At 43.6% G+C, this 26,991-nt stretch overlaps 1 protein-coding gene across 1 annotated transcript in view; it reads left to right on the top strand.

Moving 5' to 3' along the window:
• The window catches only part of LOC108794138 (probable glutamate receptor), a 39,122-nt gene extending 12,490 nt beyond the window's left edge, over window positions 1–26,632 (top strand). Inside the window, exons 3-12 of the mRNA XM_018565129.1 lie at window positions 6,571–6,602; window positions 7,994–8,044; window positions 8,666–8,848; window positions 12,337–12,563; window positions 16,499–16,596; window positions 19,257–19,477; window positions 21,727–21,952; window positions 24,099–24,346; window positions 25,448–25,525; window positions 26,543–26,632. Of these exons, the coding sequence (XP_018420631.1) occupies window positions 6,571–6,602; window positions 7,994–8,044; window positions 8,666–8,848; window positions 12,337–12,563; window positions 16,499–16,596; window positions 19,257–19,477; window positions 21,727–21,952; window positions 24,099–24,346; window positions 25,448–25,525; window positions 26,543–26,584 (1,406 nt within the window). The 3' untranslated portion in view covers window positions 26,585–26,632. The remainder of the gene's footprint in view (window positions 1–6,570; window positions 6,603–7,993; window positions 8,045–8,665; window positions 8,849–12,336; window positions 12,564–16,498; window positions 16,597–19,256; window positions 19,478–21,726; window positions 21,953–24,098; window positions 24,347–25,447; window positions 25,526–26,542) is intronic.
• Window positions 26,633–26,991: the final 359 nt, after the last annotated feature.

Below are 26,991 nucleotides of genomic sequence, written 5' to 3'. Positions count from 1 at the left end.
TATATATATATATAGTATGTATCAGTGCAACTATGTAAATACTGCACCTTCACCGCAGCCAGTAAACCAGGACCATATGTTTTACTGTTTGTTGAGGAGAATAAAGCCACTTTTTGTTCTAAGGAACGCACTGCACCTCACTGCTAAGAGAGAATAAGAAATGTTGCCTTCACACATTAGCAGGGATCTTGAGTCGAATGCTGGCCATATACTATGAGTTTTATTTTCTTTCTGAATAACTGGACTGAACGAGAAAAAAGCTCTAAATTTCCCTATTCAAGCTAACATCATGGACAGCTGATTGGCTGAAGTCACTATTCTACAGAGATTTTTTTGCAACAGCTCCATCAAAAAAATTGAAAAATCGACTTTTGTCGAACATAGGGGTCCCCAGAGCGCAACATACTGGTTAAAAATCAGCCGAGTCTGCAGGACGTAGCTAAATTTTAACCAGTGCAAGGCCAGATTTACTCTTCACATAAGCATAAAAAACAGTTTTTTTCATTCTTTTACAAAACTCCAACTCTCTCCACATTGATATAAAATGTAATGATGCACATCAGGTCCTAGAGATGATAACGTTTGTAAATGCCTTTTTTTTACTGTTACCATGAAGTTTATCATTTAGCCTGGCTTCACACCATTGTGTTGGGGTAACATGCCGTAAGATACATAGTTTGCTGTGTGTTATCACACCACATGGTAGTTCACGATCCCCATGGATTCATGCTTGGAAGTTACATCATCACTGGACACCCAATGGCCACAGTAAAACATCCAAACTTCCGAGTATGAGTACTCGGACACAACCACATTGCAGAGTTTGGGCTAGAGTAACCTTTTGGCAGGCTTAGTCACTGTCACATGGGAAAACCATGCATAGCGCCAGGCAAGTAACTTTCTGAAAGTCAGTATTTGTATTGGATATTCAGGGTGCTTCACTGTAAATGAGAAAGTAGTGGGAGCTCAGTGGAGGTAGGAGCAGACACCCTATGATGTCCCTTGTATAGTACCTCTCCAACTTTGCCTTTTGTCCATAGTACAGGTACTCTTTAAGGCAGGGGTGGCAAACACAAGGCCCGCGGGCCGAATCCGGCCCGCCGGACCTTGTAATGTGGCCCGCACAACAGCCAGGGCCGGTCCGCTATGCCGACTCTGTGCAGAGCAGTGTCTACTGTGTGGTAGCGAGCAGAGCCGGCACTACCACACAGTACACACTAGAGGGCGCTGGTGGGGGAGGCCAGAGAAACACCTCCTCCCCCAGCCTTCTCTACTCTGTGCTCTTTCCGGAGCTTGCTGGTGCTGTTCCTGCAGCCTGCACTGTCACGGTACCGGCCGAGATATTATTTTACTTAAATTATTATTAAAACCAGTAGCAACTGAATGCAGAGGCAACTATTTATGATAATAAAGAGTAGATGCATAGTCCTATACAACCGGCCCTTTGAGGGTAACCATACTGCTGATGCGGCCCCCAATGAATTTGAGTTTGCCACCCCTGCTTTAAGGGTACTCTGGGCTTGGTCTATAAATGTTTCTTTTGGCTTCAGGTAATTAGGAGCCATCAGGTTTTTTAAGTATTCTTCATGAATAGGCTATAAAGTAATGTTTTCTTCTGCATTGTACGCTGTCATCTGCAGCTGTTCACAAAATAACAGCTACGTGTCTCTTATCAGATGTTTATGTAATAATAACCAGTAAATGTTATATATCAATTGTATATAAAGCTGCATTTATATGACACATTTTAAATGTGAAAAATAAATACACACATTTGCATTCATGCCAACACTCCTATCCACCTACAGCAGTTGCTAGGCAGTAGTAACTGGTCTTGGTAACGGAGTGATGTCACATGACCTGTTCTTCATATCACTATTACAGATTTAGAAAACAAGTCATTCCTAAGAACAATTACCTTTCGTTATTCTTCAGGGGGAGTCAGTAATCACATTTATTAAAAATGGTGTTTCATGGTTGCACTTGCTATAGCTAGTAGCAGTTGAATATTTATCACCACTCATCCAAATGGCTTCTTGGATTCAAAAATGTGTTCCAGGCAGTGATAATCTACAGAATTACGAAACAAGTCCAGTTAAATAACCCAAATAACAGTTAATATAAAATAACCCAATAACAGTATAGCGTGTTTTCAAAGAGCGTGTATTTAAAGAGCGTGTATTTTGAGTTATAGGAGTGTTTACCTTATATGAAAATATTACACTATTATTAAAGTGTATGTAAAGGCAAATGTTCTTTTTTTAGTGTTGGATACATTGGGGAAGATTTAGAACCCATGTCGTTTTTTGTTGTTGTCTATGTCTCCACTAAGGAAATACACCCCTCTCTTTCTCCTGGTGACCATTGTCACTAAGACAGAAAGTGAATGGAAATCCAAAAATTTGGAGTATTCACCAGACCAAAAAGTGAAGGGAAATCTTCCAATGGTTCCTCCTGGGCCAGCTGTCTAGGATAAGAAAGCCATTCACTTTTAAGAGATTCATTTATTTATTACATGTAATTAAATAGCGCTGCTAATTTATGCAGCACTTTATATAGTACACATTTACATCAGTCCTTGCCCTCAAGGAGCTTACAATCTAAGGTCCCTATCTCACATGCATATATATGAGGGCTAATTTAGACAACAGCCGATTAACCTACCAACATGTCTTTGGAGTATGGGAGGAAACCCGAGAATGCGAGGAAACCCATGCAAGCACAGGGAGAACATGCAAACTCCCTGCAGATAGTGTCCTGATCAGGATACCAACCGGGGACCTCCAGTGCTGCAAGGCAGAAGCACACAAGCACCAACCACTATGCCACTGTGCTGTGCCAAGATATTAAAAGAGAACTATGGGTTAAGTGTTTTTCCCCATAGTTCTCTTTAGGGTCACGGGAGGACATATACTAACCTCCCGTGACCCATAGTTCAGTATATCGTGAGCAGTGGCGGACCTAATAACCAAAGGACCCTGGTGCAAGATTTTATCTTGGGCCCCCCTCCCAAGACGGGGGGGGGGGGCGCGGATCACACTGGCATCCCCCCTCCCCCAGCGGTCTCTAGTGTTGCAGTAGCGTGCTGGACTTACCTGAGACCCTGCAGAGCACACCATAGATCCTGCATAGCCCACCTGAGACTCTCTATGGTGGGCTCTGCAGGGTCCCAGAAGGTCTGGTTGTCGGAATCCCTTTCCCTGTACCTCCTCTTACCTGCTGCTGCTGCTGGGGCCTGGCCTCCTCCACCCCCTCCCCTGTCACCTCTGCCATGCCGCCCCGGTACAGTTGATACCCATGTAAGAGGCCCCCCAGACCCCTCACATGGGTTCCGGCCATACCCCCCTGATGGCAGTGTTCTATCAAAGGTTGTGTCTACGTTAGAATGTGTGACCGGTGACATGGTCACACGTTTTTACGTAATCCCGCCCAGTTTTTCGGCGATGGAATGTGTGACCGCCAATAGGTGATCCAGGGCAGATCGGTTGTCCTCCAAGACTGTCCATGAGTCTGACACTTCAGTTTTGGATGACTGACACTAAGATCAGTCGTCCAATGTCACGTCCTATCCATAAACATAAGATCATTTCCTGATCCGATGTAATCGTCTGGATTAGGTGACCCTCCGTCCCGGTACCCGATGTTGGGCCGTATCAGAATTTACCGGATCTTTATGGGGAGCGGATAGGACGAGCCAGGGGCGGGGCTTGTGACGCACACACGCCTCCTGTGACTCACCTTCCCTCCCGCTGCCTGTTACTATGGACGCGGCCGGGAGGGGAGGTGAGTCACAGGACCCGCCCCCTCACTGAGATGCCCGTCGGCAATGCGGGGCCCCGTTCAAACACCGGGACCGTGCACTGCCAAAACAAAAACAGATTGGACCCCACTTGGGCTGTGGGGGAGCCCAGGACCGGACCCCACTGGGCCCCCCCCCCCACAGCCACAGGCCCCGGTACCGGCGGTAGTTCCGTCACTGATCGTGAGCTATTGCCCGCGATGTACTGAGAGCGCCACAGCCAGGACAGATCACAACAATACTGTTGAGATCCACCCAGCTGCGTGAGTGACAGCTGGCTCTGCCTATCTAGAACAGACCCAACTGTGCCCGCCTCTTCCCCCTTTCGTTCCCCCCTTCGTTCCCCCCCACTCAGCGCTAGAGGACTGGAGAGGGGAGGGGGGAATCCCTGCGGGGGGCGGTGACTGACGGTCACCACTCACTGCAGGGAGATGATCGGGAAGTGAGCAGATCGGTGCATGTTTCTGCTCACTTCCCGATCGATAGAGCCGACCTGTGACAGCTTCTTTGTCAGAGGTCGGCTCTAACTATGAGGATGAGTGGAAATCACTCACCTCATAGTTCTCCTTTAACTGAATATCAGACATTCTATTATCTAGACAAGCAAAGAGGACAACTCAGCAATAATATAGCTCCAAGCCCACCACGTGACCTTCTGGGGACCACTAGTTTTTCAAAAGGATCAGAAGGAAATACTTCTATCTGATATTTTTATACCACTTCCCAATAATTTATGCTACCATAATGGGTGACAGCTGGAATAAAGAGCTGATAAAGTTTCTGCCACCTTCATCCTGAGCGGCCATGGGGCATCTGACAACTTCAATAGAGATACTAGTTTTCTTGGAAGACGATCCAGCTGGACTTTGTCTGTCTTGTCTTGAAAAGACCTTTTATGTCATAGAGCTCTTTGAAAAGGTAACAAGACGATGCATTCTCTGAGCGGTCAACTCCAGCTGAGATGCAGAAAATGGTCTTGTTTTACACTGCCTCTAATCCCAGCCAAAGATTTCATGAAAGAGAACTCGGAAAGAAAACAGGCTCGATAGAAATGAGGTTGGAAACAATATTTATCAATGGTTTTCTGCACTTTTATGATGTTATGTTAAAATATTACATAATGGAGACAATGCAGCCTTTCTTTATTGTACAGAAGGTCCTTCTTCGTGGTTGGGTGTGACCTTCTTGCTGGTGGAGAACTACACATTGCAGCATTCTTTGTCATACCGATATTAAAGACTTGAATTAAATTGTTCACAGATAACAAAGTGTTGGGTGAAACTAAACTAACTTGGCTACGTTAGTAAGCACAACCAACAATTGATGGCACTTGGAAGTAATTAAAGGAAGGCTTTACTGAAGGACATGTGAGCTTGCCATGTCTGACCTCATTCTGAACATGCCAGTTGTCTCTTGTTTCAGTTCTGATTCACTGATGAACAACAATCACACAAAGTAGAAAAATCTCTGAACCTCTTATCTGTTTGCTTGTTCTGGGTCAATGGTTTAGAAACCATTGGATCAGCATGATAGTCGGGGAACTAGCATGTTCAGGAGAGGCCAGTAATTGTATCCTCCATATTCCTTACAGCTCATGTGTCCTTTGATCACAGGGTCCCATTAGCGATATCATGTAGCTTTATAGTCATGTAAAAAATGTTATTAGTATTTTTGTGCATTCTATTTCCTGTGGGCTGTCCCAAAGTGACCCTTTGCTCGGCCCATACAGGGCAAAGTAAAAAGGTCACTTAGCTCTTCCCTCCCCGGCTTCACAACTGACCTTTCCTTCGTGGAAAACTAGAATGTGAAAGTGGTGATGCCTTGTGATTGGCTCCTATGTGAAAGTGGTGATGTCTTGTGATTGGCCCAGTGTTGTCACATGGTGGTAAGGAAGGACTTCATAGTCCTGAATAAGCGCCAACAACTGAATTTGGCACATACACAGGGCTTTGTCTCCCCAGTTCTGGCAGCTGAATAGAATGACTTGGAAACAATTAAAGGCGAATATATACTGCTGCAGAGATGGACTTCAAATGACCCTTTAACTTTGTTCTGTATGAGAAAAGGAAAGGGACACATTAACCTTTGCTGCCCCTCTATATGCACACCAAGATTACCTCATCATCCAGCCCTTTGTTGTTTGGCAGCACATTATAATCTGTAGGACTATAAGGGCAAGTGGGGTGTAGATCAGAGCTCAGAATGCGATTTGAAGAAGCAGAACACAGAGCGATTCAGATGTGCTGTTGTACTCATGTGCTGAAAAGAAACATGGCACATGCTGATAGGAGCAGAGCTCAGACTGAGAGTGAAGAGCAGGACATGAAGGCAATCACGTGACTTGCTAACCAGAACAAAACATGCTGACAGGAGGAGTAAGCAGAGTGACAGAGAGAAGAGAGAGAGAAGAGACTGCTTTCCAGTCACAGGCTGGGGAAAGGACAAGACCTTCGAGCGTTACTTAACTGTAGCAGAAAAAAAAAAGTCACCTTCCATGCCGGACAGGCCTGTGCATTAGAGCTGTGTAGATCTCAAAACTGAAGGGATAGAAATATTTTGGCAGGTAAATCCACACCCTTATATGTACTATATATTTTGTACCCAGTTGTATGTATTATATATTTAGTAAATGTATTATATCTCAGTAACTCTGTTTTGTTATAAATAAGTGTCTCTTTGAAAGAAGTAAAATGTTTCTGGCTGGTAAAAACTAAAAAAAAAAGTGTTCAGTTTTACACTTAAATAACAGCATTTGTTTTCTTTTTTTGAAGATGGTGAAGCAAATCCCGGATCTTTGTTTAAGGTAGGTTTAAAAATTATCGTACTCTCGATCATCGCAAACCCGCCCCCCTGAGGGGCAGGCCTACGATGACTGTAATCAGGGGCGGGCTTACAATGACTGCAAACGGGCAGTGTGCGCGTGCGCACACCGGCCCGTTCGGCAGTTGTCGAACCAGCAGGCCACTAACTCGCCGAGAATCGTACGATTCCCGGCTGGTTTTCTAGCATGCTGGTTCGACGGAAGACGTGCAACCGTACAGTAGAAACGATTGCACACCTTCCATACACTGCACGATTCTCGTATGTATGCGGGATTTCCCGCGATTCTCGTACGAGAATCGTGCAGTGTATGGGCACCTTTAGACATTAGCCAAAATCTGTTTGTTTCAGTCAACTTGTTTAGGTTTTTACTAGAGGCGCACCAAAATGGAATTTTCAGACCGAAAGCTAAAATAAAAGATTTGTCAGGCCGAAATCAAAATGTATTTATTTTTTCTAAACTTTAGATATTTTTTTTTAATATTTTATTTTATTTAATTTTTTTTACTTTGCTGTCGGGGGCTCTGGGGAAATATCAGGGGTCTAAACAGGCCCCTGATATTTCCCTTTGAAATAAAAAAAAGGATTGATTCCTTAATTTCTTTTTCTGCAGCCCCTTTTATCAATAAACAGGAAGCCTCTATACGGAGTGCTCTTTTCCATTCATAAACTGTGTAGATAGTATGAGTTACTATGTCATGGATGAACTGGAAGTGATGTAGAGCACTTCCTGTTCATTCATAATTGGGGACACAGTAAACATACTATGTCTTCAGTTATTTACAAGCAGTCAGCGATCAGCTGATTGCTGAGCGCTTGTACTCCGCTCTCCATCTTGACTCCTTTGGCTGTCACAGTGGGCAGTGTGGGGAGGGGAACTCGTCCTCCTGAGACACCACTGACAGCCGACTCCTCCCCCGCCGGCTATGCCTCCTGTGACAGCTAACACCTATCTCCTCCCTGCACCGCTCTCCATCCTGAACTGCCTGTCACAGAAGGCCTAGCAGGGCTGCCAGAGGTGCGCTCTGCTTCCTGTCACAGTGCTCACAGCGCTCTCCTCCCCACCCGCTCAGCTTCCTGACAGTTTCTCTCCTCCCCGCTGGACGCTGCTCTGTATCAGAGGGGACACAGAGCAGCGCCCAGCAGGGAGGAGAGAAACTAGGGACACAAATTGGTACTATTTTTGGCTGATATGTTACGGCAGCTGAAATTTCAGTGCACCCTTAGTTTTTACTCATACTGTGTGTCAAATTTCATGCCCATGAGTTCAGGGCCAGGCACAGGGACATCCTTCTTACTGGTTTTCATTCAGATCATATTACCGAGTCTATTCATTATTGATTTTTGTGATATGTCATTTTGTTTTCATTACAGGAAAGAACAAAACGACAAATTCTGAAAAATCTGACTGTCACCACAATTTTGGTAATGTATTTTTTATTTTTTTTTATTCACCATCTATTGTGATGAATTTCCATGCCCATGTCCATGTGGCTGCCATTCAAAATAGTCGTTGCTACACTATTCCGGCATTATAGTCGTATTAGAAAGGGGTGCACCTAATTCATGGACTCGTGACAGTCTATAGCTAGTTCTCCCTGCTTAGCAACTTAAGACTCTGGTTGGCATCCTGCCCAGCTCCTGGCAATCATCACTGGTTGCCAGGAGTCGGACGGGACACTGCCCAGAGTGGTGGCATCACTCCTGCACACCTGGGTGGCAGCATCACTCTCCACAAGCGCCTGCCACCCCCTACAACCCTTAGGTCTTAGGTGCAAAATATATCAGGACACCCCTGCATACATGTGTCGGTCACATGTTGCGTCCTTTGTCATGCTATCATTAGAAAGATTGTTGATGAGTTTCTACAACACTTGTTATACATCTCATACTGTATATTTTCTATTTGTTTAGGATTATGTTTTTGTTTTGATAGATTTTTTTACCTTTTTATGATTTTTTTTTACATAATTATTTATCTGTGTATGCCTTTTGCTGAGGCTGGAAATCTGAAGCATTAATATTTGTCATGTTATGGGATTACAGGAGAAGCCTTTTGCGATGACGACTGAATCAGATGCTTTGGAAGGATATGCCATTGATCTTCTCTCTGAACTCGCTCAGTCTCTGGGATTTAATTACACATTACATATAGTGAAGGATGGAAAATATGGATCCAAAGACCAGGAAGGAAACTGGAATGGAATAGTGGGAGAAATCATTCGTAAGGTGAGTCAGTGCTAGGCTGCAAACACAAAAAGTGGGTCCTCACACTGTTCTCATCCTGATTTCAAAAAACGTTATTGAACTTGAAGTGGCAGAGACACTCCAACCTATAGGCATTCTTTCTAAAATGAGTATTTAATTGTTTAAAGATTAAAAAGTGCTTTTATGGGTTTCCAATCCCTCCATGGTCTAGCACATATGGGTCACCTCCTCTGCATACTTTACTTCCAAATTAAGAACAGTACATTAGTGCGGCTTCCTACAGTAAAAAGTAAATCCATGATAAAACAGAGAATGCTCTGCCTTCTTCCTCCAATGCAATTTGACGGAACACCAGTGCACAACCAAGGCTTCGACCAGACCTTTGTCATAAAAAGTAGAAAAAGGGATCCAGTAAAAATCTTCCTTATTTATTTATGCAAGGCATAAAACCAGACATAGAGGTTCCATAAGCACGTTTCAGCCATATAAGACTATAATACGCTGAAACACGTTAGCTGGACTGCTATGTTTGGTTTTATGTCTTGAATAAATAAATCAAGAAGAATTCAGAATCCAGAACCATGTGCAAATACTTTTTTTTTTCTACCACAAAGTCAATCCTTTTTAGTTCAATAGGACTCAGCACCATGTTGTACTTACAATTGGTGCTGTAGGTAAATGCTAAAAAGCCGCTCCAAATACAAAGAGCTGATGGAAGAAATTACTCCTCTGTTGCAAAGGTGACACAAATAGATGGGTAGAGAATTCCTTTAACATAAAGTTTGTAGCCATTGCTAGCAATGTATTTCTTTTTTTTAATATACCTTGCTTGCCCATCGGTTTTCCTGGGTCCTACTTTCAATGCAGCACATTGCTCGCAAATCTTGACCCTTTCTATTCACTAATGGGGGTTAAAAAGGTGAACCGGCAAGTCAGTGAGGTTCTGTAGCCAGCCGGGTCATTTACACAGGCAATTGTCAAAGTGACAGATGTACAGTATTAACAGTTTCCTCGCAGTATCTGCAGCTAAAGTCCCAGATGCTTCCAGACATTTCTATAATGTGATTAGACAGTATGCCTGATAATTATAAAGCTGAAAATCGAATTGTGAGTTGTCCCTTGGGGAACACAGTCTCCTGGAACAATGGGTTGTTGGAAATACAACAACACATGCTGATATATTGATATACTGTTATGTCTTTTGAGCTGTAGATGGCAATGTAGTGCTATGTTAGTTTTATATATGCATACTTCTCTATCATACACAGGAAGGTTTCCTATCTATTCATTCAGCATTAATTAATTCAGCATTCCTCAAGATCTCACTGTTTCATCTAAACACATAGCCAACATGGCTGACTATATATTATTATGCCTTCAGCGAAAAAGCTCCCCAAACTCTACGGTGGCACAGCATAGCACTGCGATAACGTGGGAATTATCAGGAGAAAATTCATAATGAGCTTATCTTTTTTTGTGAGCTTGGGATAAGCAAGGTGTATATGTTGACAACATATACTTATCAATGGTTGTCATTTTCTAGCTTTCAATAAAATATACTCTGAAAGAACAGGGAAGAATTCGAGATTTAGTGAAAAATTGCTTCCCATAAAGGGACAGTCCATCCAAAATGTATATTTACAGGAGTACTATGAACTCATAGTGAGCCCTCGTTCACACCTGAACGTTTTGTAGCGCGTTCTACGCTCGACGAACGCTCTACAAAACGCTCAAAAATATAAATCCCATTGTATTCAATGGTCTCGTTCCCACCTTGGCGTATTTCCACCCGTCCCTAACGCGCTACAAAGCGGCCCACGCCTGAAAAGGTACAGGTACTACTTTGGGCTGTTTTGTTGCGCGTTTCCATTTTACTGTAATACAAAACACAAAAATTCCCCAGCCTCAGCCTCCCAGCCAGTAGATTCATGCATGTACCATTTTTTCTAGTTTGACTATTTTACCGTAAATCGCATTAAAAAAACGTGCGACGGTCGCGCATATGCAATACGCCTAGGTGTGAACGAGACCTTAGAGCCGACCTGTCACAAAGAAGCTGTCACAGGTCGGCTCAATTGAACGGGAAGTGAGCAGGAACATGCAGCTGATCTGCTCACTTCCCGATCGTCTCCCTGCAGTGACCGGTGACTGTCAGTCACCGCTCCCCGCAAGGATTCCCGCCTCCACTCTCCGTTCCTCCAGCGCTGAGTGGGGGAACGGACAGGGGAGGGGGCGGGCAAAGCTGGATCTGCCTCTAGATAGGCAGACGCCGCTGTCACTCACACAGCTGGGTGGATCACAACAGTTTTGTGGCAATCCTTCCCAGCTGCGGTGCTCTCAGTATATGGCGGGCAATAGCCCGCCATATACTGAGTTTTGGGTCACGGGAGGAGGTCAGTATATGTCCTCCCATGACCCTAAAGAGAACTATGGGGGAAAAACACTTACCCCCATAGTTCTCTTTAAACCTACAGGTGGTGCCTGGATTTGCCTTTAGTTTCTTATATGTATTGGATACACCAACAGTAAGATCTCCCTCTGCAATTCCTGATGCTCTTCTTGTCCACCTGGGAGTGTTGGGTGTTTTTGCTCACTTTGATGTGTTCTAGAACCTCCTGTAGGAGGAAAGGGAGAGTATAAAGACCCCCTATTCAAGCGATACAGAGTGTCTCAGAAATACATAAAATTATCAAGTGGTTTGACTATTGAGCATCTATGAAAGAATGTCGGTTTTGGGTTGACTGGCCCCCTTTATTCTAGTATCATCAGGGCAGCCATCAGGGGGGTACGGCAGATACTCATGTAAGGGGCCTGGGCAGCCTGGGGGGCCCGCCCGGGTCCCTTACATGACTATCGGCCGACGGTGAAGGGCGAGGAGGCTAGCTGGGGCCCTAGCAGCGCAGGGCCCCAGCATTGCAGCTCCAGTGGCTTTGAGACAAGGGCCCCATCAGACGCTGCTCGTCTGATGTCGGACCGACCGGAAGTGACGTCACTTCTGGCCGGTCCGGCGGCAGACGTGGCCGTGTGTGCAGGTAAGAGGAGCTAGGAAGGAAGGAAAGAAAGGAGGGAGGGGAGGGATGCAGCCCTGACCAGCCCACCTGAGACCCCTTCAGAGCCCACCATAGACAGTCTCAGATGGGCTGTGCAGCATCTATGGTGGGCTCTGCAGGGTCACTCTCAGGTTTGTCCTGTGTCCAGCGCATCACTAAGCCCTGCGTCCAGCGCGTCACTAAGCCCTGTGCCCAGCGGCGCGGGGTGGGGGCCCGGCCTAAAGCCGTGTAAGGGGCCCTAACATTTTTGATGGCTGCCCTGAGTATCATATTATTGTATATGGACTGAATGACAAGATCATGATATCGCTGTTCTCCTTGCCTGAAGGTGATTTTGAATAATGGAGTACTACAGAATCCCAGGCCAATTTTATTCAGGCATGTCTGGGTGCCAGTATTACCATCCTGCTACCGTTTTATGTCCATGGTGTGACACATTTTTTTCTCTTTATCTCCCAGGAAGCCAATCTAGCTGTAGCACCTTTGACAATTACAACTGTGAGGGAGAATGCCATATCCTTCACCAAACCCTTCATGCAGACTGGCATTGGTATACTCCTAAAGAAAGACACAGCCGCTGAGAACTCATACCTGTTTGGTTTTCTGAGCCCCTTCAGCAAGGAATTGTGGATAGGAATTATTATATCCTACTTGATCACCAGCCTCTGCCTGTTTCTCGTTGGAAGGTAAGAATGGGTTGGAGTAGCTAAAACATATAGTTGAAAGTGTGCCTCATTCCAACAGTTCCCACATTTTGTAAACTGTTCCATGCCAACAACATCCCACAAAAAGCCTAATCAGGCAGGGGGCAGCACATGTTTTCACTTTTAGTGAAGTTGTCTTCTAAAGCACAATTGGATTTTGAGTTTAAATGAGCTAAATATATTCCAAGTGTATTAAAAACCAAAGGTGTGAAAAGTCTTAGTTTGTTTTCTTTAAAACAGCCACAGCCTGGATAGAAAAGTCTCTCCCCTACCAGCATTCTCCAGAGGGGGACCTTTAAACTCTTTAGGGAAGCAGTGATCTCTTTGCAGAGGTCCGACACAGCCACAGCTCGGACCTCTGCAGAGAGACCACTTTTTTCCCACAAAGACCAAGGGGCCGGCTCTTCATCTGCTGGCAGGGGACAGGCTTTCCTACTCAATCTGCGGCTGCTTTAAAAAGAAAAGAACAGTAAGATGCATAAAAACAGATGTGGTTCCACCCCCACAGGTGATGTAGAGTTGGGGGTGTATTTTAACATGGGGCAGGCAGGCAGTCTGAGCGCCACACTAAGAGATTAGAGTCAAAAATGTATCAGCATGTGCAGCCAAAGCCTTTTGGGCACCCAGAATTACCCCCTACATTGGAAGTGTTTTGTGTGCAGAAATTTGTAATGGGAGGGTGTTATAACTATGGTCACTGGCGGAACTACCAGGGTCGCAGCGGTCGCACTTGCGACCAAGACCAGGTGTTCCACCAGTTCGGTAAACTTTATTTTTTTATTTATTTTTATTGAATATTTGTATTATTTTACTTTACTGTAGGGAGCTTCGGGGAGATAGTAGGGGCCTAAATAGACCCCTGATATTTCCCTTTTAAAATAGAAAAAGAGATTGAGGACACAGAGCTGTCAACCTCTTTTTCTGTATCCCATGTTATCAATGAACAGGAATCCTCTATACTGAGTGTTCATGTTCAATCAGAGTATGATTACTATAACCACAATCATGAATGAACAGGAGGTGATGTAGATTACTTCCCATCCATTCATAATTGAGGATATAGTAACAATACTCTGTCCTCAATTACCTCAATTACACTCAGCGATCACTGATCAGTGACTGCTTGTACCTTGCTCTCCCCTCTGACACAAAAAACCCTTTCAAACCGGTTTGAAGAAAAAAAAAGGGGTCAAAATCAGGTTTCTAGTTACGCCTCTGACTATGGTACTTGAATTTACAGGCACACTTCAGCAGCTGGTGCAAGCAGTATCTGCTCTATTGCCCATAACACAGAAAGGCAAGCCAATCGCAGGGCATAAACTGTGCTAGCATTGATAGGAGAGTGTCTGAATTACACAACCAACAAAATTCTCTGTCCCATCCACAGTGACAGACTTTACCTGTGTAGAGCAGTTCTAATACTTGTGGAGATGAGAACTGGTTAGATTGGAGAAAACCAGCTGTCTGTAGATAAACTAGGAAGGGATAGGGCAGCAAAATAGCTTGCCATCTCTGCTTCTTTTATAGTTCTCCCTCTGGGGAGCCACCAAGGATGGCTTGTGCACTGACACCTTGAGACGTTACCATAAGGTGGTTGCACTCTCCAGATACTGGCACCTTATTGTCTGACATTAACCATATTTGCTAACTGATGTCAACCAGTTGGAAGGAAATGTTTTGATGCACCTGGAAATGTATTCAGCTAATTTAAAATTCCGGAGCAATTGGTCTTTAAATGTTTCCACCGGTAGGCCCAGAATTTCTGTGGCAGAAGCCATAACTCCTCTGGATGGTTGGGAGGCCAACATGAGTACAGACTAGCCTTTGGAATAAATAGGCCAGGCAGCACACATGGGCAGTAGGAGCTGGACTCAGCTGGACTTTATTCTGCAAGGCTGCAAGGGCACCCCTGAAACGCGTTGGCTGTTTTATATTGTCTTGCTGAACAAACACCAATATAAAAAGTTTTGGACTCTCAGATCATTGGTCTGCCACTCCTTTTGAACTTTGTATAGATATTTACAAATGGCAGGTACACATTAAACATACTTCTAGAAAGCACTTTATTAGAGATATATATTTTTGTTTGCAATAGCGGCAATACCTGTTGAGCCAGCTAGCTGTGTCAGAATTATTCAGTCTTTCTGGCCTGACCCATGCTAACCACAACAGATGCTTCTCATCACGGTTTTTCTTTGACAAGTTCCCTTTACATGAAAATGTAAGTTACCTGCACTATATTTACACTCTGCCCAATTACATATGCGTTACGACCAAAATGACTAATAACAGATTGGCTGCAGTTCTTTTTTATTTTTACAGATTTTCTGAGGTGCAAATGATGTATTCCTATTTAGCTCATATTCCTGTCCTTAGCTGTAATGTTAATGCATTCTTAAAATGCAATGAGTAACATGAATGTAAATTAGAGGCAGACGGGGCCAGAAATGAAGATAAAATCACCACTGGCATAGAAAACACCTCATTTGTATATGTGAAGAAACTTTACCATGCTGAGAGCAATAATGCTTCTCTGTCGGCACCGCAGCTGTACTGTTCTGTGGCCCGGTTGTAGAATGTTTCTAAATGCATTGAGTGGTCTCATCTAACCGTGGGTGATTGAAGAGAACCTGTATAAAACATAGCTACAAAGACAGAGATGTCAACCTGCAGGAAAAACTGGCTCTGCCTAATATACATGGTATTATGGGGACTTATGAATGGATGCAGTATGAGGCTAGGTTCACACGTAAGCGATTTATCTACACGATATCGCACAAAACAGAGATTTCCATTCAAGTCTATGGAAACAGTTCACACATTAGAAATCGCCTGCCGCGCAAAAAGGTTCAGGGGCTACTTTTCGGGTGGTTGTCGCACGGTTTGGGTCTCATAGACATCTCTATGCATTGAAAACTGTGCGACAACCGCGCGGTTTTCCAAGCAAAGTCGCCCAAACAAAAAAATAGGGAGTTGTGGAGTGCACTCTGAAAATGCGAACAGATGTCAAAAATTAGTTCCAGGATATAAGAGAAGTGGTACCATGCAGCATCCATACAGATATCAGCATACAGCAAATCTATAATTACACTCAGTATACAAAGAAAGACAAGTCCATACATACAGAGTGAGAGCAGCACCCAGCATTCATAAGAGAAGTGCTATTGTACAGCGTCCATACATACAGAACAGAAACATATGCTAAGAATTATACCCAGCATACAAGACAAGAGAATGTTACTATGCATGGTCCATTCATACAGAATAAGAACACAAGTCTATTCAATGTATATCAAATACACATTTATTGCATTTTACACATATGAACACATATCAGGACTGTCATCCAAGATACACGGGGCCAGACAGCTATGGAAGAAAGATGGCTGAGTAAGGTCTCTGGTGAATAAGGCATTAAGACTGATTTGTGCATCATGCAGGGTGACAGGTTGAAGGGGGGGAGGGGGGGGTGATAGGAAGGATGGGGGTGGGGGGGGGGAGTTAAAACTTAGAATTTATTGTGAGTTGACTGCATAAGCTGTTATACTGAACTTTGCAGATTCCCCAGTTCCACTAATGGAGATTGGACACCACCACCGAACTTAAAATACAATACATTATTCTTGAGTATGCTATCAGCCACCACAAGCATTTTCATGTACTGGGAAAGGAAAGGGAATACACATTTATGCAAATAGCAGCTTTGAGAAAGTTGAAATTTGGGCCGTACAGGAGGGCTTTGGGTGGCTTTGCATTTGCACCATGAGTTATAAGCTTTTGCTATCAGCTGCCTGCCACTGCTGTTGTAATTTTATCCATATTTTAAGTTTAAGGTTGAGCCACAGTAATTGTCATAACTTTCAGATTCCCAATCTGGACATTGTGATCTACTAATGATTTTGAATATATTATTTCAGGTTAAGCCCCTGTGAATGGACTGAACCTGCCAGTGAACAGAATCAATTCACCTTATTGAACAGTCTTTGGTATGGAGTTGGAGCATTAACACTGCAAGGTAAAAGCAATAATAAAAATTGAATAATACATAAAAAGGTAATTCTCTCTTCTAATAAAAGTGAACAAACTCTTTTAATATTCCAATGTTCAGGAACATAAAAAAGTAGTTAATAAGCATATACATACTGTATGTATAAAAAAAAAAGTGTGACTGCGTGGGGTTTGCTGTCTTATATTATTGCCCATTTTATCTTTGGGAGAGGATAGCTTGTCTTTCTAAACCTGGTCATAGACATAAGAGAATGGTGGTACATACACAATCTGACCATCTCAGAATGCCCTCTAGGCGCTGCATGTGCTCTAACCAGAGTACAAGAATTCCTGTTTAGGCTATGGAGGGGGAAAAGGGAAAGCATGTTGAATATCACTGGTATTATTATTCATGATTTGTATAGCATCAACGGTTTGTGCAGTGCATTACAAAATAAAGGGAGATAGTACACTTGGAACACAATAAGAGGTTTAGGAGGGCCCATCTCATGAAAGCTTACAATCTTAAAGTAGAGAAAGATAGCCTAGTCTTTTACTTCCTAGGTGGCAATACCAATATCAGACAAGGGTTTCCATCCCGTTCAAGCAATTGTTCGTATTCTGTTTGTATGGGCCGCTTGTTCAGGGCAGTCAGGGCCCAGCTCCATATACATCAGATCATTGCCCAATCCAGCTGCATAGACAAGAAGTCCTCTGTGTATTGCAGTTTCTCCCAGTGTATAAACCTCATCTCCGTTGTACTGTACACACTGGAGCCAAAAGCTGCACACAGTATGCCTTAAATTGTGAACATATAGGCAAGGCTTAGTCCCTGCTAACTCTATAAAGCTATTGGTGTCTGTATATCCAGGAAGTACACAGCAGACACAATGATGGAAGTATCATGGCTTTTACTGCAAGATAGACACTATTGTTTTACAACATAGTAACACAAAGGTGAGAGTGCAAAAGTTCTATTTGCTGGCTTACTGCACCGCTTACCCATCCAGTAGATGGACATCCAGCTTTTCTATTCAATCTGTGGCTGCTTTAAAAAGAACAGTAAGGTGCATCAAAACAGATGTGGTTCCACCCCATAGGTGATGTAGAGCTGGGGATGTATTTTAACATTGGGCAGGCAGCTCTTATGTACAGAAGAGTTCCAAAGCACTTCAGGGTGGAGTTGGAGAGAAAGCAATGACCAGGAGCACCACACCAAGAGTTTAGAGTCTAAAATGTAATTTCAACAAAATCAGCAGGTACAGCCAAAGCCTTTTAGGCGTCCCAAATTTCCACCTTCGTTGGATGTGTGCAGAACTTCTAAAGGGTGGGTGTTATAATTGTGGTACTTGAATTCACAGGCATGCTGGTATGAGTAGTATCTGCTCTATTGCCTATAACACTAAATGGCAAGCCTAAACTGTGTTAGCATTGATAGGACAGTGTCTGAATTACACAACCAACAAAAGTCTCTGTTCTATCCACAGTGACAGACTTTAACTTTGTTAGAAGTGGTTAGATTGGAAAAATACAGCTGTCTGTAGATAAGCTAGGATGGGGCAGGTCAGCAAAACAGCTTGCTATCTCTGCTGATCTCATAGATCTCCCTTTTGGGGGAGTCACCAAGGCTTGGCTTGTGCGCTGACACCTTGAGCTTGTGACATTTCACTGTACATAGTGTGTTTGCACTCTCCAAATACCTGGACCTTCCTGTCTGACATTAACCACATTTGCCAACCAATGTCATTCAGTTGGAACAAAATGTGTCTACCATGCCAGAAAAGACCCTCTTTTATGCCTGCACGATGTCCAAGCATAAAGTAACAATCTAACACACAATCCCATACACAATCATATGGCCTGAAAGTACAATCCAACACAGATACATTCAGACATATTTTGGATACATCCAAAGCTGCTCCCTGTGTCCTGAAATCTCAGCTGCATGAATGTGTAGATCCAATGCAGCAATGGGTAAACATACTGTACTGAAAACTTGGGGTGCACTGATACTGGTTTTTCGGTAAAGAGTACGAGTCACAATATTTTTTTCCGGTACTCGCCAATACTATGACTTTCTGCCTTGCTTCCTGATTTGCCAGCTTCCCGAACAATCAGGAAGTCAGGTGGTGAGTCATTACATGGTGCCCAGCTTTCCGGTTGGCCAGGAAGCTGGCTCCATGCTCCCTCATCACCAAGTGACAAGGGAGCTTGAAGCTGGCTTTCTGGCCAATCAGGAAGCTGGGGGGGCAGGTAATGACTCACCGCCTGGCTTCCTGTTTGGCCAGCTTCCCGACCAATCAGAAAGCTGGGCGGCGAGTCACTACACTCTGCCCAGCTTCCTGATTGGCCGGGAACCAAGCTCCATACTCCCTGGTGATGAGGTAACATGGAGCGGGATTTCCAGCCAATCAGGAAGCCCGGGGACCGGGCACCGTGTAATGACTCGCTGCCCGGCTTCCTGATACTGAAAGTTCCAGTATCAGGCTAGGCATTGGGACCGATACCGCGCATCCCTACTAAAAACATACCTTGCATAAGTGTATTCATATCTCAGGTGATTGATGGTCTACAAAGCAGAAGGAATTGGTGAAAAGGTCCTGTAACTACTATTTGTATCTTGCTGTCCTTATTGGCAGCGAAAAATATATTTATATAATATAATGATTTTCCTTCTTACCTCTGTAGGTGCTGAGCCTCAGCCCAAAGCAGTGTCTGCCCGGATCATCGCTGTCATTTGGTGGGTGTTTTCCATCACCCTCCTGGCAGCATACATCGGCAGCTTTGCTTCGTACATAAACAGCAACACAAACCATACTCCGAATATTCAGACAGTGGAGGATTTGTTAAAACAAGATAAACTTGAATTTGGAACATTGAGCAACTCTTCCACTTTTAATTTTTTCAAGGTGAGTCCTGACAAGCCTCCTATTGATTGGATTCAGAATAAAATAACGTGATGTGTACTGCAAAAAGTAACCTCTGTGATATGGAAAGACAAGCCAAAGTACAATTGTACAAAGTACAATAGCTGTCCATTCTACTCAGTAGTTTGTTTGGGAAATCCTAAGCTGCTGTTTGGACTAAGCTTCGTAAAACTTTGACAACAAAACAGATGGCCAGCACAACTAAATTTCTGCTTTCACACTGTAACATAATCTGGTTGCTCATACCTGGCCTTTCTTGATTTGGAAGGTTGCCTTTTATGTTTTTCTGTAAATAAGACCATCACATGAGGCTTATTTGGACAATGGATGCAATGTCTACATTTCTAAGTAGTTAGAGGGATTTATGGATTTTGGCAGTCTGGAGTGTTGCCTGTTATAGGGTCTGTGCTTTATAGGCTTTGGGCTTGTGCATATGGCATCAGTTTAACTGCAATTTGAGGGGCGCCCGCACCGGCGGTAGTTCCGCCACTGATTCAGAATTCACTGACAGATGCATTTGATCTGCAGTTAACCTTCTACCAACTTGCATTTGAACTACTTCAAATTCATTTTGCATTTTTATAGACTTTTATAGGAATGCAAAACCCGCTTGAAGCGAACAAAAGCCCATGCTTATAGATTTAGGAAAGGCAGCTTATGAAAATAATCAGTATGTAGATCGCTGCATAATTGTCGGCGCTATAAAAATCCCCATAATAGTTGAACTGGTTGAGTTATTCAACCTAACTGCAACTGTGCTTAAGGCAACAAGTAAACTCAACATACTATTATCTGAATTGTCTGAAATCCATTTCAGCCACATTTCATAGTGTCACTTAAATAAGTGATGGGCATGTCTGCTTCCTGAAGCCTGTTCTATATAACTGGCTCTCTTGACCCTTGCAATGTTTTTTCTTTCCATATATGATTTTTTTATTTACTTGCAATGTGCTCTCGCCTTCCTGTAGAATTTGACTACTCCGGGAGAGTCAATTCCCTAGCACACCCCCTTCTTTCTTGGCGCGTTGTAACCCTCTCCTCCTCTGAGAGTCTCTAATTACTGTCTTTGCTACTGTTGATTGACAGCTATGAGTCTGTTGGGGCTTCTAATAACACATATCAGATGCCAGTGTCCAGCAGATGTTTCGGGGCTTTTAGATGCCCACACAAGGGAGGCTTTGAAAGGTTAATAACATGTGTAAAAAACATTGTACGCACATATGAGCTAATTGGAATATTTTTGTTGGTTTGGTGATAGGGTCTTTTTAAAGGGTAATTCCACTTTCCCAGGCAAATTTTGGAAAATTAAATTACGCTCTCCAATCTAGCCCCCCACCCCCTCTATACTTACCTTTGGCCGAACACTCCTTTACCTCCACCAGTGCCTGTGTACTATCCATACTCCGTACATGGCAGCAGAGCTCTGCATTTTGAATTTTTCTCCAAATGGTTGGTTATTCCATTTTCCCTCCAAAAAATCCATTTTTTTCCCCCTGGGAAAGTGGAATTACCCTTTGGGTAATGACACTCCTCAAACCTTGAAGGTACTGTGTAGCTTCCGCACACTGCGGGTCACCTGCGGAAGTCTGAGTGCTCCAGTGAGCCAGCCCAACTGTGTCTGCCAGGGGAGACTACAAACATATGAGCATTCTCCAATACGACTTTCTGACACCGTTCAAAAATCTTACATTTTACTGTAGCTGCAATAATTATATATTGCATATAACTAGTCAGGGCAGCCATCAGGGGGGTACGGCCGATACTCATGTAAGGGGCCCGGGCAGCCTGGGGGGCCCGCCCGGGACCCTTACATGAGTATTGGCCGACGGTGAAGAGCGAGGAGGCGGACAGGCCCCTGCAGCGGCGGCAGAGGCCTGGCCCTAGCAGCACAGGGCCCCAGCATTTCCGCTGCAGTGGCTTCGAGACAAGCTGGGGCCCCCATCAGCGAAGCTGCTTTTGGGATTTGTAGTCCCCCTACTGCCGGTGCCATTGTGCATTAGAGTGTAAGCTCCTCTGTACAGAGACTGATGTGACTGTCTCGGTGTTCTCTGTACAGCACTTCGGTATATGTCAGAGCTATATAAATGTATAATAACAGTGTGACCGGCTCAGTGTGGTGGTGGCGGTGCGGTGGGTGGGTCCCAAAATTTCTGATGTCTACCCTGTAACTAGTATGTCTGTTTAATGCAATAATTGTATTTCTCTTGCATGTATTTGTCTCCTTATTGCAGAATTCCAAGAATCCAACATTCCAAATGATCTACGAGTACATGGACAAGAGAAAGGACCGTGTGCTTGTGAAAACTTTTTCTGAAGGAGTAAAGCGAGTCAGAGAGTCAAATTATGCCTTCCTGGGAGAGTCCATCAGCCAGGACTTTGTTGTAGCCAAACACTGTGACCTTATTCGTGCCCCAGAAGTGATTGGAGGCAGAGGATATGGCATCGCAGCAGAATTAGGTATTTCTGTGTCAGGGAATATAAAGTAGACCGTGAGAGAAACATAACGGCTGCCTTTTGCAGATGTTAGGTTCCTGGCTGGTACACTGACCCTTTGGTTTGAATGTTTTTTTGGGGTTTGATCTGATCGTTCATTTTGTTTTAAACTAAAGCCATATGGGTGATTTTATCATTCAAAAGTTGAAAGAAAACAGTCCTGCAAATCAGGAGTTAAAATGACACGAGAACATTATTATGCCTTAAAGTCTAACTGAACTTTCAGTTTAAATCGGCTAAATACATTCCAAACGGATCAAAGCAAAAGGTTTGCAAAGTCTTCACAGTTCATAGAAAGCTCTGATTGAGCTGTATATAGTATTTCTATAAATACAAAGATTAGCTTTATTAAAGTAAAAATATAGCGGCTCCTATCGTGCACGTTGGGTGGTGTCGGTTCTAAGTATAATATACAGCATGTGTCGGAACGCTGCAGAAAGACCACTTTTTCTTCTACATAGAGGCATCCTTCTCTGCAGCTTGCTGGTGGACAGGCTTTTCCTATCTGGTTGTGGCTTCTTCCTAAAGAAAACCAACTATAAGGCCTGGTTCACACATGCACGATCTGTGACCGCGCGGCAATCGTGCACAAAACTGTGCGGATTGCCGTGTGGTCACACGGAGTTGCAATAGAACACGAAAAAAAGCAGTGCGTTGCATGTACCTTTTTTCAGCGATTGCCGCATGGATGTAACCCCATTGAAAACAATGGGGCTGCACGGCGTCCCGGAATCGCCCAGGTCTACACCAGCCCTAAGACTTTGTACACTTTTTGATGCACTTTGAATGTATTTAGCTAATTGAAACGGAAAGTCCAGTTGAGCTTTAATAAAGCTTTTCTTTCTTTAATGAATTAAAGTGTTACTGCAAAACTTTATTTTAGTTTTGGATAGAGTGGAGAAAGTTTTTAATTGCTTTCTAATTTTTTAATAGAGCTTCATTCTCTTTCTGTCCTGGTGACAACATTGCCCCATGGACAGAGAATGAGAAAAAAAATGTGCAACAGGGAGGCTTAAGCGTGCCCTAGTTCTATTAAAAAAAAAGTTTATTTTAAAGCTCCCTTGTAGATACCCCATCACAATGGCGTAACAATCCCCATAGCGACCCAGGCAGCCGCTATGGGGCCGGGGCACAAGGGGGCCCTGCCAGGACATCCCCCTGAGGCCGTGCTGGCCAACTGGTTCGCTATGGCATCTCAGGCTGCTGGCTGTCACTGGCGGCTGTGAGGAGGAATGCGCCGTTATTCACATGTGCAGCGGCGTGTTCCTCCTCACAGCCACTGCTGACTCTGTGACAACCAGCAGCTTCAGCGAAGGTGGCTGGGCCCATCGTTGGCAGCGATGTAAGAGGCGCGGGGCCCAGTGATCGAGGAGGTGGGGCTTAGAAATGCGATCGTGGAGGAGGAGGCGGCTGACAGAGGATCGGAGCAGACAGGTAAGAGGGCTTGACTGCCCACCTGAGGGTGACCCTGCAGAGCCCACCATAGATAGTCTATGGTGGGCTCTGCAGGGTCACCCTCAGGTGGGCTGTTTGGGTTATCAGCTGGGCTTACCTAGAAATCACAGGGCTCCGTACAAAATTTTGCTATGGGACCCTGTGATTTCTAGTTACCCCCCTGCCCCATCCCTTCCTGTCCTGGTGGCATTTTGTCACTGGAACAAAATGAGGGGAAATCTAACCAAAGGGACCACGGAGAGTAGTAAAAAGGACAGTGGTTCTAACCCTTCTATAGTCTATCCAAAAATAAAAAGCTTTAGTTGGACATTATATATAAACTGTTATCATCAAAAGACATTAGTGTTTGATGCTTGTGATACAGCTGCTTCAGGCTCAAGGTGTGAAAAGCTCCACAGATCATGGTCTACCTCCAGCTCCATCACTCTCCTCACCAGTAACTCAACTCAAGGAACACCGTAGAGCTAGAGCTTCAGTGGTGATGTTTGGCCCATTGTACCAATCTGGGATGATGCAATTGGTTCTTTGAAAAAGTGTTACCGTGTCAGTACTGTGACTGAATAAGCATGATCAGAACCTCTGCTATGTACGCTTTGAAGTTTCTGTTACACTAAAGATGTACAGTAATTTATATAAGCCTATCATGTTTCTTCAGACTCTCCACTCATCAGGCCTCTGACTATTGCTATTCTGGAGCTGTTTGAGTCTGGAAAGCTGGAGTACCTACGTCAGAAGTGGTGGGAAAACACCTGCACTACACAAGAGAAGAAAGGATGGATGCCCGTGCAGCCTCATACCCTGGGTGGCATCTTCCTTATCCTGGGTATTGGCTTGGCTCTGGGGCTGATTGTCTCCTTCCTTGAGCTTGTGTGTAAATCAAAGAGCAATGCAGCTCAAGAGAAGGTATGTGCAATTCCATAACACGTTTGAATAATTTTTATGACCAGATGTATTTGAAATTTCCATATGCTCAAGTATAATGCAGCCGTCTGTCTCACTGCCCCATGGCAGCAGATATACATCTAATAAGAAAATCAGCAAGAGGATTTGTATGAATTATGTATGTTTCCTCATTCTTGGGTAGGTTTCATCCCACAATCATAGGATATAATGCTAAACACTTACAGGGTTATTCACTATGGACTCGAAGCTCTGCCCAATTGTCTTTATTTTGCTGGCTTTCACGAAGAGAGAATGGTAGTTTACAGGGATTTATAAGCAAAGATGATCTACCAATCCTAAAATATGGGGTTAAGGAAATAAAAAGGATTTAAAGTATAACAGCATTTTTTTTTTTAAACATTTGGATAGAGTGGTGGGGAGTTAGAGTCCCTGTCAGGTTTTCATTGCTGCCAGGTGTCCCCATTAGGGAGATTTACTCTCTAATTGTGTTGCTCAACAATACCATTGGGATTGTAAGTGGGGGGTAAATCCAAAATTTAAGTTGCCATCAGAACAGAGATCGAGGGGACATCTTCCAATGGGGACACTTGTTCCCATGACATATTGGAAAGATATGCTTTCAGTGATTGTTGAGTATACAGGACAGGAAGTAAAAGGAAATTTCCCAAATAAATAAGGGATTCACCGATACCGATTTTTCGGTATCGAGTACCGATCTTTTGCTTTCAGTACTCGCCGATAATGGTGCTTCCGCTGGCCTCTGGTTTAAAATTTGTTTCCTTTCAAAAGATTACATTTTTCAGAGCAAAATGGATATCACAATTATTATTTTTTTTTTAAATGTGCCTTTATTATGCATCTAATAGTTTTTGCCCATCTAGTCTATAAACCATTAGGTGTCCCCACTCCAGTCTCCAAGAACTACATACCACAATGTGAAGACAGAATTAGTTTAAATGATCCCAGTTGGTGAAGCCTCTAAAGAAGAAAGCAATTAGGGAAGATCTGGTGTTGTAACCCCTTTTATTTTGAAGTTCATCTTACTAAAACATGCCAAAGTATATACTTTAATACATAAATAATTGTGTTTTTATTGTACAGAAGTCCTGCTGCTCTGCATTCTCAGAAGAGATCGCTCAGCGCTTTGGAAAAACACAAAACCTGGAGGGTCCGGAAAAGGTACAACCATAGTTTTGGAACTCTGCCTGAAGGGAAAAGATTTGTTAATCCACAGCTAAGAATCATTATCGGTTTTCTGTAGTGGTGCCTCTCTGTACTAGTGAATCTACCATTTGTAATGATGGTGCTCTGAAAGGTTCTTTGAGGTTTTTTTTTTTGAAGAAGAAAACAGACAATTTTTCTTGTTTTATGAAAAAGACTAGTCAATGCAGAACTAATAGCCCCATTTTTGGTGGATGCTGGTGGGCTGAGCCAGCTACTGGCTATTCACACATCATTGGGTCTTCAGCAGTGAACTTTACCTACTCTGCTTCCAGCTCTTGTGTACGAGCAGTATGTATGACCAGCTTTGTTGAAGCTTTTAAAGCAGAACTTCATTTCAGGCACACATTGTATTAACTGTTGCATTGAGGCTACCCCCGCACTGCAAGCGTTGACTACTCGTTTTTGTCTATGTTGGAAAAAAAAAAAGGGTGTGTGTATAGATATAATATATATCCTTTTTTTTCTTCAACCTAGAAAAAACGGAGTAGGTAACCCTTGCAGTGCGGGGGGCTACTTTTGTTACCCATGGTCCCTGTTGTAAAGTAGTCACCACTCCAAGCTCACTCCTGTGATGGACTACAATCTCATGTTAAGTTTAGTCATTTGTATTGAGATTCTAGTCCATCATGGGAGCAGTGGCTCTTTCACAACACACACACACACACACACACACACACACACACACACACAGTATCACCACCAATTCAGAGATGATTTGGGGATCTACAGCTGAGTGATACACAAATAAGATACATTTATGTTAGTAGTTAAGGTACTTGAATGCATTTTTAAGATTTAACTCCTGAGTTTAGTATTACTTTACCTCATAACTTAATATATATTTTGCAGAATAATAGAAAGACTCCTTAGCATTCATTGTGTCATGTTTCTCTAGTCCAGCATCATTTTCATGTTTCGTCTACAGTAAATACAATGTTTACATCACAATAATGTCTGGTTTAACAGGGCCAGAAACCACCCACTTCGAACAGCTGTGATGAAGTTAAGGCATAGACCCGTGAAGCGCGGACTGCTTACCTTGGTGTACACATGAAGATTACAAGCATACAAACTAAATGGTTTACACTTTGAAAATACTAAAAGGAAAAATGTAAATGTAACAAATGTTCTGCCTTTGTATCAGTTTTAGACATCAAACAACCACCAACCTGACTTATTTACTATAGGTGACATGAGTGATGATCTAGCCCATTTACAGCACAGTATTGGCAGGGCCCTTTAACCAGAGCAGTATTAATCAGTGACAGAAGGTTTTGAATACAAAAGGAATAGATTTACTTATCTGCTTTTGGGACACCAGTGAGCTATTCCTGCAAGCATTCCCCTGCAGATTTAATGGCTTTGTTTTACAATAGGGCCACCTGACCACAATCAACAAAGCTATGTGATCACCATGTCAC

This window comes from Nanorana parkeri, unplaced genomic scaffold (genome assembly GCF_000935625.1).
Source record: "Nanorana parkeri isolate BGI_ZX_2015 unplaced genomic scaffold, ASM93562v1 scaffold815, whole genome shotgun sequence".
Taxonomy (NCBI): Eukaryota; Metazoa; Chordata; class Amphibia; order Anura; family Dicroglossidae; genus Nanorana; species Nanorana parkeri.
Note: the sequence above shows the minus strand (reverse complement) of the source record. Positions and strands in the feature narration are given on the sequence as shown.